We start from the raw sequence: 13,608 nt of genomic DNA, 5'->3' as shown, positions 1-13,608 counted from the left end.
GTGTGTCTCAGTGGATAGAGTGTCTGCCTGGCAACTGAGGGGTCCCGGGTTTGATTCCGGTCAAGGGCATGTACCTTGGTGGCAGGCACATCCCCAGTAGGGACTGTGCAGGAGGCAGCTGATCGATGTTTCTCTCTCATCGATGTTTCTAACTATCCCTCTCCCTTCCTCCCTGTAAAAAATTAAAATAAATAGATTAAAAAAAAAAGACTTGAAGGATAAAAACGTCTTACACACTTTGGATGTTAGTGCGTGTCCAGATGTTCTGGAGCATTCTCAGAAACTGGAGACTTCCTTTCATCACTTGCAGTTAGTAATGGCGAAAGTGTGTTGGTTTTGCTTTGTGTCTCCCTTTTCTCTGTGTTTATAAGGAGTGTTTGTTTTTTATCCAGGCCTTGCCAACATAGCAGAGCTCTTCCCAGCTGTCTCCTTTGTAGTGTATGTCATCTCCACCACTGTTTCTGAGATTCCTGGAGGAGAGCAGGCAGTAAACCGACGTGCGCAGTTCTTTCTGCACCGAGGCTGGGTCCGTTCCTGGGACATTCCGTAGCATTATTCACCCCACCTGCCTTTTGATCATACTCTGGGCTGAATGGATATTCCTTTCCTCAGTCAGAAATATTCTCAGAAGATCTGGTTATGTTACCAGTAAACTCATGCGTATGACTCATATTTGTAGTTCTTTAATTAATAGAAAAGAACATTCCAGAAAGGGCATGGGGCAGACGTCTCCTTGGGTACAAAGGGAGTGACTCCCTCACTCTCCCCCACCAGCAACTCAATTACAGTGCAAAAGTAAATAACTAGACAAAGACTTTTAAGCTCACGGATGTGGTGTTGAAGGAAAATATATTACAGCCATATGCACTTTCCTTTAAAAACAGAAGGCTGTTTAAGAGTCTAGCAAATTGACCCTGGTGGCTCCATTTGTTGAAACATCGTCTGTATACCAAAAGGTTGAGGGGTTCGATTCCAGGTCAGGGCACATACCTAGGTTGCAGGTTCAATCTCTGGTAACCAATCGATGTTTCTCTCTCACATCTATGTTTTTCCTTTTCTCCCTTCCTCTCTCTCTCTAAAATCAATAAACATACCCTTGAGTGAGGAATTTTTTAAAAAATCTGGTAAATTGGTATATGCCATAATTGGAAATGTGCAGGTCATCTCTGGGTTACTTGGTTTTGAGCAATCAAAGTTTGGGTCTATATATCGTGTTTTCTTTGCTTCTAAGATTTGCAGAATGTATTGGAGTGTATACATTTTTCATGTTTTGCCTCTTTTGTACATGGTTAATATAGTTCATTAGCAATCCAGTTGAGAAAAGAAGGTTTTCACCAACGCACTGGCCTTGAGTAATTGTAGAACCCAGGCAAGTCACATGTATCCTTTGGCTACTAATTCTTCAATTTTGAAAAAGAATAGGGTTCATCCCTAAATATTTACCTTCTTTGAAAAGCTGTTCTTAGCAGAGGCCACCTGGGGGAATATGAAATGTAGAGCGAGCTGTAGGAGGGGTGCAGCTGTTTGGCACAAAGACGGTTCAACAGTCATGACAGTGACATTGAGGAAGAACAGGTCGATAGCTCTGATTACATGAAGAATGCAGAAAAGCTCACTGAAGGAAATGGGGCACACCCTTGGTGAGCATCTGGGCTGTGCCAGACACTGAGCCAGCTCTAGAACAGGAAGAAGGGGCCCATAGCTGTTTCCAGAGAAAGGGAGAACCTCAGAGCTGAAGGGGCATCTAAGTTAGGTGACAGTGCCGATTCCCCAGGATCAATATTATGTCTGTTCTGGCCAACTGAAGAATACTACCCTCTTAGAATCTCAAAAGTATCTTGTTTAGACAATAAAATATGTGATGACCCTAATTACAAGTCCGTAGTCCAACTCCCTTTTCCCCCTAGAATTAAAACAAGACTCACAGAGGTGAAGTGATTTGCCTGCAGGAAGTGAGTTATTGCCAAAGCTGGGACTAGACCAGCCGTGGGCAAACTACGGCCCGCGGGCTGGATCTGGCCCGTTTGAGGTGAAGAAAACTAAAAAAAAAAAAAAAAGACCGTACCCTTTTATGTAATGATGTTTACTTTGAATTTATATTAGTTCACACAAACACTCCATCCATTCTTTTGTTCCGACCCTCCGGTCCAGTTTAAGAACCCATTGTGGCCCTTGAGTCAAAAAGTTTGCCCACCCTTGGACTAGACCCTGACTTTCCTCAATGCAGAATTATTCCTAGTGGCAGAGTTTTTCCTTTAGTTTTCTTACTGAGAAGCTGCCGGTCATACAGACGGTCCTACCCCATCCTTGCTGCTCAGGTTGGCCTTGTTCTGGATCTAGAAGGGATACTAGGAAGCCAGTTGCTATAAAATGTGGGAAACTATTAAAATGTGGATTTTTTCCCCAAGTCCGTAAGCTGTAAAAAGGAAAAAGTTTGTGGAAACTTAGATGATAATTTTTTAACATATTATATGCTTTGAAATATTTTAAAACAAAATGCTGAATATATGTATCTGAAAAATTATTTTCTGCATAAGACTACTTTTTTTTTGTTCCTTTGCCCGGGTTTTTCCCTCTTCCTGGAATGCCCTCTTCAGACCTCCTTGAATTACCAAGTGCATCTCCTCTCAGGGCTCATGCCAAGTCTTCCCTCTACGACAGTGGTCGGCAAACTGTGGCTCACGAACCACATGCGGCTTTTTGGCCCCTTGAGTGTAGCTCTTCCACAAAATACCACGTGTGGGCGCACACGTACAGTGCGATTGAAACTTTGTGGCCCATGTGCAGAAGTCGGTGTTTTGTGGAAGAGCCACACTCAAGGGGCCAAAGAGCCGCATGTTGCTTGCGAGCCGCAGTTTGCTGACCACTGCTCTACGAAGACACCTGTCAGGGCTGCTTGTGGTGATGTTGTCCCCCAGAATTCTGGCTGCTTGCTGTCTGTACCACTCTTGATAATTCATTTTTCTCCTTAGCTTTTTTTAAAATATATTTTTATAGATTTCAGAGAGAAGGGGACAAGGAGAGAAAGAGAGAAACATCAGTGATGAAAGGGAATCATTGATCGGCTGCCTCCTACTGGGGATGGAGCCCGCAACTCCGGGCATGTGCCCTGACTGGGAACCTAATCGTGACCTCTTGGTTCATAGGTTGACACTCAGCCACCGAGCCACACACAGTGACTGGGCTCCTTTGTTTTCTGTCTTGCCTGTATTCCACCCCTAAATCTCTCTTTATTTACAGCTGAACTTCTTGAGAGCATAGTCTTCATTTCCCCCCGTTAATTCAGCACTTTTATTGGACACCTACATCCTTTCAAGAGCTACTCTAAGTGCTGGGATATAGCCGTGAACAGTAGAGACCAGACCCCTGCCCTTTGGGCTTCTGTTCGTGTGAGCAGCTCACCTCTGCGTTCTTCCTGCCCTCAAGGAGGGTGACTGGATGGCAGTGAACTTTGGCCCGTCAGCTTGGGCAAATGGCCTATGATGAGCTGGGGCGGTGGGAAAGTATTTCTTCTTGATCCACTTGAAAGTCATTGTAAATGCAGTGAGGGCTGCTAAGCCAGGCGATGGGATTCGGAGTGAATGTTGAGTGCTGGGTCATGTACTCCAAGTTAGATGGTGGAGGAAGACTTTTCTGAGGTGACATTTGAACTGAGAGCCCTAAGTGACAAGAAGTTACCCATAGGAAAATGCAGAGCCAGAATGTTGTAGGCACAGGAAATAGCGAGTGCAAAACCCCTAAGGAAACGATTTGATGTTGTCAAACTTGGCTTGAACATCGTGACTGTAGGTAGATGAGAATAAACCAGGGAGCGGGTGGCTGGCTAAGAGGCCAGCGGAGGCCAGAGCATTTCGGAGCAGAGCTATTCCAGGGCCTTCCGTGGGCTTTAGTCTCCAAACATTACCAACCTGGCAGGAGGGTAGGGGTTCAAAATGGATAGTATTTTGACATTTCTGCAGCATCAAAGCATGTAATTATTTTAACAGTAATCCATTTTTATTGGATTTCTGAAAACACTTGGTTCACAATGGATTGGGTGGTGAGGATCGTTTCTTTACCACGGATATTTCGAGAAGCACTAATCTGGAGCCTCATAAGCCATGGTTGGGGGATCCCTGGAAGACTGGAGGGGAGGTAGAAATTCCCATGGGGAGAGCAACTCGGGCCATGTTGGAGGGGTCAGGGGGCCTTCGGGGTGGTGCCCTGGGCCATGGTGTTTGAAGGGAGAAGGAAATAGTACATTTAGGAGACAGAGACAACAGGACTGACTCACGATGAGTTGGGTGGCACTGCATGAAAGAGAGAGGTCAATGATACTTTGGATTTTTGGTACTTCATATGGAGATACCCCTTAACCGTCTTCTATATGGCTTCCTCTGCCTCCCTGCTGAGGCCGTCCCATCCAAAATTAGCCATGGCTTCCTAGTTACCACACCCAGTCAGTCTTCTTCTTTCTTTACCTCAAGGCCATTTAATGTTGACCATCAGACTGAGGCTAACTCCTTTTGGAGATGCTTTCTCAAAGAATCTCTTAGTTTTATGTCCATGTTTAACCATCCCTCTTCGCTTTCCCTTCAGAAATGCAGCCTGTCTGAAGCCAGGCATCACCCCTGCCCACCGCTTTCCCCAGTTACTCAGTCTGGAGACTTGGTGTCATTTCTGATGCTCCCAGTCTGCACAGATCCATCACCGGCCAGCCCTTCCTGTACTAGAGTCTACTGCAGCCTTCCGCATGTTTCCACTCCACTCCCTCCTCCTACGACACCCCCTACCCCACTTATCTTTTGAACCACCTATCTCCTCTCTAATCAATTCTGCATGGCGTTACGACTAAATTCCACACTCAGCTCTGGCTTTGTCCTTGTCTCACTTTGTACCTAGCAAGCTCCCAATAAATATTTTTGGAATTGACCCACAATGAATATAATTAGCTTTTCTTTATCCAAAGGAAGGCAGCGTAGTAGCCACATGGAGGAAAATACTGCCTCTCTCCCAGTCTCTGTTCAGGGTTCTCTTTTTGGTGCTGGAGCAAATTTTCTCTAAATTCCATGTGTTTTACAACGTTTGCTCATTAAGGAGTTGATTAAATTTTTTTTTTTAGAATGTACATCTAGGCCATGTATACTGCTATATCTGTTTGCCTGTTAAAGATCTTAAGTCATTGTCTTGTTAATGAGACAGGAGTCTGTGAAAATTACAAAAGCTCGCCCTTTATGAAAGGACAAAGGAAGAATGTTTTACTACTGTCCTCTCTTTTCCCTCTGGGCCTTTCCCGAGGAATGTGGGAGCCGAAGAGCCCCCTTTGTCTGCCTTCATTCAAATGAAGCCCGGACAGCTGCTGCTGGCACAGACCAGGGGCCGAGACAAGTGATGTTCTGGCATCCTCTGTCCCCAGTGGAATTTGGACGGCATCTGGGTCTAGTGTACATCGTGACGGGGTGCCAGGAGATACTCAGCAGTGGGCACAAACTTTCTTCACCCATTATTTTTAGCAATAAGATGTAATCACCTGACACAGTAATCAAAGATCCTTCTCAACGTTTCTCTCTCGCAAGAACTGGGAGCCTAATGGATGGGGTTGGTCCTGTCAGCGTGCAGACAGCCAACTCCTGGGCCTGCCGACAAAGGCGCATGGATTGCCCGGAGTCTTTTGTGCTCTTCCTGCTTATGTTAATGATTTAATTAACAACAGAAAGTAAATGGTATGGGATAAAACTGTAAATAATATGTCTGACAGTCTCTTATACACCCTTTAGGGAAAATCCACAATATAGAGATGACAATGGACATGGAAAAAAATACATTTATTATAGGTCGGAGTATTTTCTCCGTGTTGAATCTTGAATCCGTGTCCAATAATAATCTTTTACTTGTACATTGTCTGTCAAAATTCATTATCGTTTGTGATCCTCATTACTGACCCCAGTGAAGGAGGAGGGCAGGTGATAGTACGGATCTATCCAGGAAACAATTGACCCACTGCAGGTGAACTCCTGGATGCTGAAGTGAAGGAGGAGGGCAGGTGATAGTACGGATCTTTCATTATCCAGGAAACAGTTGACCCACTGCAGGTGAACTCCTGGATGCTGGAATAGACTAGGTCTCCTGAGCTATTAGAAATGACAAGAAATAATTACACTCTAGTGCATGTCACAGCCTAAATTCGAGCACTCTTAGTGGGCTCGGGGAATGATTTTGCTCCGGCTCTAGTCCAGCTTCATTGGCTTTGTTTGTCAAACAGCATCATGACATCATGTTTCTTCTTGCTTTGTGAGTTTTCTTTCTTGGAACACTTCATTGAGCTCAGCTAGTTGAACTGAGTGTCAGAGTGAACAAAAACAGCATCTCGACTGTCTTACTCGTCATGTAAGCTTGGAAGACTGTTAACCAGAGGCTGTGGGTATACGCGAATTTCAAAAGGCACCGCAGGTAAATGTCTAGGGCTAGGCTGTGAGAAAGAACCCCAAAGGTATCTGGTCACATGCCATTCTAAGAAGGATAAAAGGAAGGTGAGGCAGCAGCTGGGGTCTCAGCCTCTATGGAAAGGTCAGGAGGACCAGGTCGGGGGTCAGGTCCTCGGTGGGCATTCCATTCCGTTCAGCCTCATCCTCAGCCTTGCCTCTTCGTTTCAAAGCCGACTCTGCACTTTCTCAGTACTTAGCTACCTTTTCTAGCCGATGCCTGGAATTCAAGGAAAGTCCAGCTTTGCACACAGTATCTTCGAACTGTGTTCCACTAAGCTTTAATCAAGTGTGTTTTTAATGAATGATATGCGAGCAAACTCCTGCGCAGGGAACAGTACGTGCATCATTCATGCCTTGCACTGAGAATGTGGGGTTTTGAAAGGATGCAATGGGCAGATGTTTGTGTTAAAGGCGTCTCTTCTCAGCTCGATCCTCTCCCTCTCCCCGGTCCATGTGTGTTGTGCAAAGCGCTCTGCCCAGGCCCATGGCTCTGCGTTGGGTTTGTTTTCTGCTCCGTCTGCTCCACGCTGAGGCCTGTGAAGAGCAGGAGAGCCGTTGACTCGCTTGGCGGCCTCAGCCTAGCCCAGACCCTGGCACAGGCCGGCGCTCAGTGAATGTGGAAGAAAGCAGTGGTCGGAGAGCCTCAGAGGTTGATATGCCAGGTCCCCAGGAGGGCAGCCCTGTTTATTCTCTCACTTTGTTTGGGCCAAGAGGAAAGTCTAGGAACTAGGCGTGTGTGGGGGCGGGGGGGCCCTGTGACTTCATGTTGACTAGGTCATATTGTCCCCCGAGAAAAGAGCTGTCTGGAGTGAGCCCCGGACTTGATATCAGCATTTCATAACGGGTATGTCTGGGCCTGGTTTGTCTTGTTCTTAGACTCCCGTCTTTTATGGAGCGCCTCCTCCCTGTGTGAGAGGAGCTGTGCTCTCTGCTAGCTGACCGAGGGGAAGGCGGGGTGGGGGCGGGGGGGCTCCTTGGCAGGGCTCCTGGAGGCCCTGGGGGAAGTCGTGGGGTTCTGACAGCATCTACTCCATTGAAGCCATTTCAAGAAGGGGCCCCTTTCAGCCAGGGCAACAAGGAGTGTCTTGTTCTGTCCTCCGGAGTCCTGCGAGGGCCGCCGTGTCTGAGCGGTGCATTAGCATCCAGGCAGCATGCCACAGGAGGGAAGGGTTTCATCTGGGCCTCTGGGAACTGGCCGCAGGGGGAGGCCCGGCTGAAAGCGGTGCTCGCTGCCAGGGCAGTGCCGTGCCAGGGAAACCTTACGTGGAGGTTGCAGCCAGCAGCAAGGGCCGTGGCGCGGGCCGCGGCGAGCCACAGAGGAGCCTGGCTTGTGGATGTGGCACCGAGAGAACGCAGATGGGTCATTTTAGGTTTCTCCTTCCACCCGTAAGATGCTTTGTTTTCAGTTTCCTTTGTACTTTGCAAATTCCCGTTGAGCCCGAGGGTAAAAAAAACAACAACAAAAAAAGATGGTACCCCACAAAGAGATGATATCACGGATTGAAGTGTTTGCTTGGGGTTATTTTAAAGGAAATGATGCTTTCGTGTTCCTGATAAAACCATCCTGAAGCCCTTTGGATGTTTGTAAAAGCCAGACCGCATGGTGAGGTGCTGTTTAAAGTGTGGATATTACTCCCGACACTCCCCGCACAGAGCCCAGTCTCCTCCTCCTCCTCCTCCAAAGAAGCCCGTCTTTCGCACACGGCTGTGTCCACGCTTCCCGCCTTCTCTCATTACGCCGTGAGCACCACGAGGGAACCCCAGCTCATGGACCCCAGACCGCCTGGCTTCACCTTCTGACTGCACTGCTTGAATTGGGTTTTTTTGTGTGTGTTTTGTTTTTAAATATATTTTTATTGATTTCAGATAGGAAGGGAGAGAGAGATAGAAACATCAATAATGAGAGAGAATCATTGATCGGCTGCCTTCTGAACCCCCCCCCCCCACACTGGGGTTCGAGCCCGCAACCCGGGCATGTGCCCAGACCAAGAATTGAACTGTGACCTCCTGGTTCATAGGTCGACGCTCATCCACTGAGCCATGCTGGCCTGACCACTTGGCTGTTTTACTGTGAGCAGGCACTTCACACTCCAAACTTCAGCTTTGTCCTCTGTGAACACGGAAATAATCGTGCCAGTATTTTCTTCCAAGATTTTTGATAAGACTAGATTAGATGGTACTTGCAAAATGCAAAATGTCCTGTACCTGTCACGTAAATAAAACTGTTTAGAACAAGGCCCAGTTCCTACCCTCCTGGGGTGTATGACCTGGTGAGAGAAACAGGCGAGTCGGTAAATGTTGGGGGATCGGTGTGGGATGAGTGACCCATGATTTCATAGGTCAGCAGGTGTTTGCCGAGTCCCTGCTGTGTGCCAGGCAGTGAGCCGTATAGCACGGTGCCTGCTTTCATGAGGCTTACAGTGGACCAGGAGCGTGCAGAGGGGAGTGTGGGAACAGGACCGCCAGGCTGGGATGGGGACGAAGTATGGGTGGACGCATCAGAGCAAGCTACCTGGGAGAGGTGAGGCTTGTGTTTTCAGTGTGGAGTGGGTGTGTGGAACAAAAGAAGTCAGACACAAAAGTGGACACAACATGGGATTCCATTTTCTTACAGAACGGGATAGGCAACACTCGTCTATGTTGGTGGCAGCCAGAACCGGGGTTACATTTCCGGGAGGTCATGGCTTGGAAAGGGATAAAAGGGAACCTCCTGGCGTGTGTCTCCGGACCTGGTGGCATGTGTACGTGGGTAAACCTAAGGAAACTCACAGAGCTATTTACACATAAGATCAGTGCAGGGTTTTATTTTACATACGTTCTTCAATCTAACGTTTATAAGTAGCGATTATGAGGGGGTCTAGCTCAGCAACACAGCAGGAAGGTTGTATCTGAGAGTGAACAGAGCCAGTAGGAAAGGTGTGGAACAGCATGACATGTTCTCACACTGGACAACGGCTGCTCTGGATGGAGGGTGGATACACATGGGGGTGAAGAGGGGGCGGCAGAGCCCGGCCGGTGTGGCTCAGTGGTTGAGCATTGACCTATGAACCAGGAGGTCATGGTTCGATTCCCGGTTAGGGCACATGCCTGGGTTGCGGGCTCCATCCCCTGTAGTGGGCGTGCTGGAGGCAGCCGATCAGTGATTCTCATCATTGATGTTTCTCTCCCTCTCCCTTGCTCTCTGAAATCAATAAAAATATACTTTAAAAAAAAGATGAGGTGTTAGTGAAAAAGAAGAATTTTTTAGGAGCAAGCTATTATGGGAGGAAAAAATGGTTTTTCAAGTACTGGACATGAAGAAGGGAAGAAGGTAGAGAGAGTGGTCCTAGTAGAAATTGACCTTGGTTGGGATCTCGGATGTTATAACTTAGTATTCTCATCTTTCTCACTGGCTTTTGGGAGGGCTGTATGATATAATGAATGGATGTCAAGTGCTGTGTCTCCCATGTCGTATTGACTTACTGCTTCTTACGAGATTTCAAAGTGTGTATGGGTGTGTGGCTCATTTCATTGCAATCCCGATATTTGGCTTTTCCAGGCCATAACCTGTATTATGGAGTAGTGCTTGCTTATATGAAACTTCTGATCCTTTCATTAAGTAATTACTTTGTTTCATGTAAATATAGCTTAATGTTGAAGAAAAAGTCTTGGTTGTTTTTTGCCTTGAATTATTTTTGGCTGTACTCATTAAGCCATATTAATAAGCATTTGAGCACAGGCTAAAAATGGTCAAAAATTTCTATTTCAATAGAGCTCATATTGGGCAATATTAGTTGAAGGGGGAACAAAGCAGCTTTAAATATATCACGTTTCTCATCTTTTCCGAAATGGTTTGAGTATGGGGGGAAAGGGAGGGGAGGGCATGGAGGGAGACTGCCTTAGTGGGATGTGTTTTCTTTTTTAAGGAAATTCACTTTTTTGAAACGTTTAACTTCAGATTATGCGTTACTGAACATTTTTTTGTGATTGCAATGTGTAAGTGTAGTCAGCTCTTTATTAAAGGTTAAACTGTCAAGTGAGAAGTTCCACTTCACCAATAGCTAGCCAGGTTCATTCAGAATAGTTTAAGTGTCCCAGATGACCATTTAAAACCCCTCACCTTTATTGTGAAGGTCAGCCCCAGACCTCTCTAGGTCATCTCTCCCCTTTTTGGGAAATGGCTTTGCATTCTAGGACATGCTTTGTTCTCTGGAAACACTCTGCATCTCTCAACGGGCTCTGCCCTGTGTGTTTGTTTAGGAGTGAGCGAGCCCGCTGGATAACCGCCCTGGGACACAGCAGCGGGAAGCAGCCTCCTGACCGAACCTGTAAGTAACTCCTGGGCTGTCTGCTCTGAAAGGCTGACCATGGAGGGGCTCTGCCCCCTGCTGGACGCTGGGGTATTAACGCTCCCCCCAGGTTTCTTTCCTTCCTGCTGCCTGTCCTACATCAGAACTAGGTGATCCCTGCTTTGGAAGTCCAGGACTCTGAGTTCAAATCCAAGGTGCAGTTGTTCTTTGTTATATAAATGGGGTACATTGTGGCATATCCACCCCGAGCCAGTTTGACCTTCTGCAGTCGGGGGCTTCATGATATATACACTGAGTGGCCAGATTATTATGACCACCCCATCAGTACTTCATTGACACTTCCAAAAATACTGAATATTGAAAACTTTCTAAGCAAATACTCTCAAGGTTTTATTATTATTATTATTATTATTAGCATAACTAATTAACTTCATTGTACTGATGGGGTGGTCATAATAATCTGGCCACTCAGTGTACAGTACTGGGTTATTGGGAAGAAGGAGTTAAATAATATCCATTGAAAGCCCTGCTTAGATTTGTGAAAGTAAAGTGCTTACATTTCTAGCTGTGGTTCAGGGTCATTGGCTGCATGTTTAAGCCATACTGACTGTCTAAATCTAAGCTGAAATGTATTTTTAACCGTAAGGAGAATGGCTTTACTATTCCTTTTGACCTTTTTTTTTTTTTAATTGAAGTGGTAATAGTTACAAAATGTATTTCATTCTTCTAGAGAAGTAGGAACTAATGCGGTCCAAGGTGCTGTATTAGCGCCTTCACGCTGATGTAATGCTTCTCTGGATGGTTCTAGCTGGAAGGTCAAATCCAGAGGATAAAGGGCAACGAAACTGTTTGTCCTGGAACACTCAGAAGTCACAGCTTTAAGCGTAGAGCCAAAGCTAAAGTGATGGATTGGAATAAAAGTTCATAGACTCAAGTTCTGTATTCAAAAAAACAAATTAAGTAAGAAGTCTCGCCCGTCAGTACCAAGTCACTGAAGTAAATGGCTTTATTACGATTTAGCATAATGGGGAAATGCAAAATGTTTTCTAACTTTTGGTTGGAGATCTTTTTATTCCTAACCCTCTTTGGCAGCTTCCATGTGCTGCTGCTGATGGGAAAGCACCTTGGATGAGAGCCTGGAGGCCTGGATGTGTTGTGGATTTCATCATCAGCTGCCTGTCCTTGGCACCTTACCTGACCTGTCTTGTCTCAGTTTCCCCAGTGCATAGGGCTGTGTTCTGCTCTGTTACGTGACGTGACTAATGGCTCCTTATCAAGGCTGTTCTTGAGGGGATTCCTACATCATAAAAGGCCTCTCTCGACTCTGAGCTTCTGAAGTTATAAAGCTCTTAGCCCAGGATTTTCTGCTGCTTCATAGAAGCCTAAGTTGTTTCTATCAACGCCGGCCTCGAGTTGCACAGAGAGACTGAGAACACCATTGATTTGTACCTGTTCTGTTTTTCCTCTGCTGCTGGAAGCTCAGTGTGTCCCCTTTCCTCCCTAGCACTGACCCAGGTAGAAATCATTAGATCGTTTACCGCCAAGCAGCCAGACGAGCTCTCCCTGCAGGTGGCCGACGTGGTCCTCATTTATCAACGTGTCAGCGACGGTGAGTGCAAGCGTTCTCACGGGCGGCCAGCGTTCAGGGTGGGAGGAACCAAGGAGGCTGCTTTCTGTTATTCATGTGCACATTCCACATCCCTTCGGTTTTTCTCATGTGCACCAGCCTCTCCTCTTTCTACACTTGATGGCTCTTAACGTGTTTTTGAAAAGGGTTGCAGTCACGTGGTTTGTTACTCGAAAGGAGCTATGAAAAGTTTTCCTTCCTTCCCAGTGACCTAGCTCCCATCTCCGGACAATCATTTTTCCTGCTGCCCCTACCCAAAGCGGCCTCCTCCCCAGCTCAGCCCAAACTCACAGACTGTCTCAGCTGCTCACTTTGGAGCCTCTGGTCATGTCACTCATTCTCCCTTGAAGACAGCCCCTCTGTTCCACCTCCCTCTCCACCCCCCATTATCTGCGGTACCCAACATCCCTCCTTGTTGGAGCCGAGCACAGTGAATATACCCCCAGACACGCGTTGCTTCATGAGGACTCTGTTCTTCTCTGCAGGCTGGTATGAAGGGGAGAGACTGCGAGATGGAGAAAGGGGCTGGTTTCCCATGGAATGTGCCAAGGAGATAACATGTCAAGCCACGATCGATAAGAATGTGGAGAGAATGGGACGTTTGCTAGGACTGGAGACCAACGTGTAGCCTCTCCGGTGGCCTTTTGCGACTGCAAGATTTGCACTGCATTGTGGTGGGTGGGAAGGTCCTGTGCTGGTGTTCTTCTGAGTTTTCACACGGCTGATTGGATTAAAAGGAGGAAAACATTTGCCTTTAAGCTTGCCAGGTGGTTTTGCTCTCTTAGGAGAATGGCTAGTTCGCAAAGCTGGGTGTGCGCACAACGATTCTGTTGCAAACCTCTAGGTCAGGGGTCCTCAAATACGGCCCGCGGGCCACACGCAAATACAAATATTGTATTTGTTCCCGTTTTGTTTTTTTACTTCAAAATAAGATATGTGCAGTGTGCATAGGAATTTGTTCATAGTTTTTTTTAAACTATAGTCTGGCCCTCCAACGGTCTGAGGGGCAGTGAACTGTCCCCCTGTTTAAAAAGTTTGAGGACCCCTGCTAGGTAAACAGAGTAGCTGGGCAGGCAGTCCACATGCGGGATGCAGGGGCCTGGACTCCTCCCAGTTCACTGTGTCTGGCAATAAAACATGTACATACGATGCTGTACCCTGATTCTCTAGCCTCACTTAACCAAGAATGGGCTCTCGCTGTGTAAGCATCTCCTTTATGTGGTTTTCC

At 46.8% G+C, this 13,608-nt stretch overlaps 1 protein-coding gene across 1 annotated transcript in view; it reads left to right on the top strand.

The window, feature by feature from the left end:
* Positions 1–13,008, top strand: part of ARHGEF26 (Rho guanine nucleotide exchange factor 26) — a 109,566-nt gene extending 96,558 nt beyond the window's left edge. The window contains exons 11-13 of the mRNA XM_006754877.1: positions 10,704–10,771; positions 12,258–12,362; positions 12,866–13,008. Coding sequence (XP_006754940.1) covers positions 10,704–10,771; positions 12,258–12,362; positions 12,866–13,008 — 316 coding nt within the window. The remainder of the gene's footprint in view (positions 1–10,703; positions 10,772–12,257; positions 12,363–12,865) is intronic.
* Positions 13,009–13,608: the final 600 nt, after the last annotated feature.

This window comes from Myotis davidii, unplaced genomic scaffold, assembly GCF_000327345.1.
Source record: "Myotis davidii unplaced genomic scaffold, ASM32734v1 scaffold153, whole genome shotgun sequence".
NCBI lineage: Eukaryota > Metazoa > Chordata > Mammalia > Chiroptera > Vespertilionidae > Myotis > Myotis davidii.
Note: the sequence above shows the minus strand (reverse complement) of the source record. Positions and strands in the feature narration are given on the sequence as shown.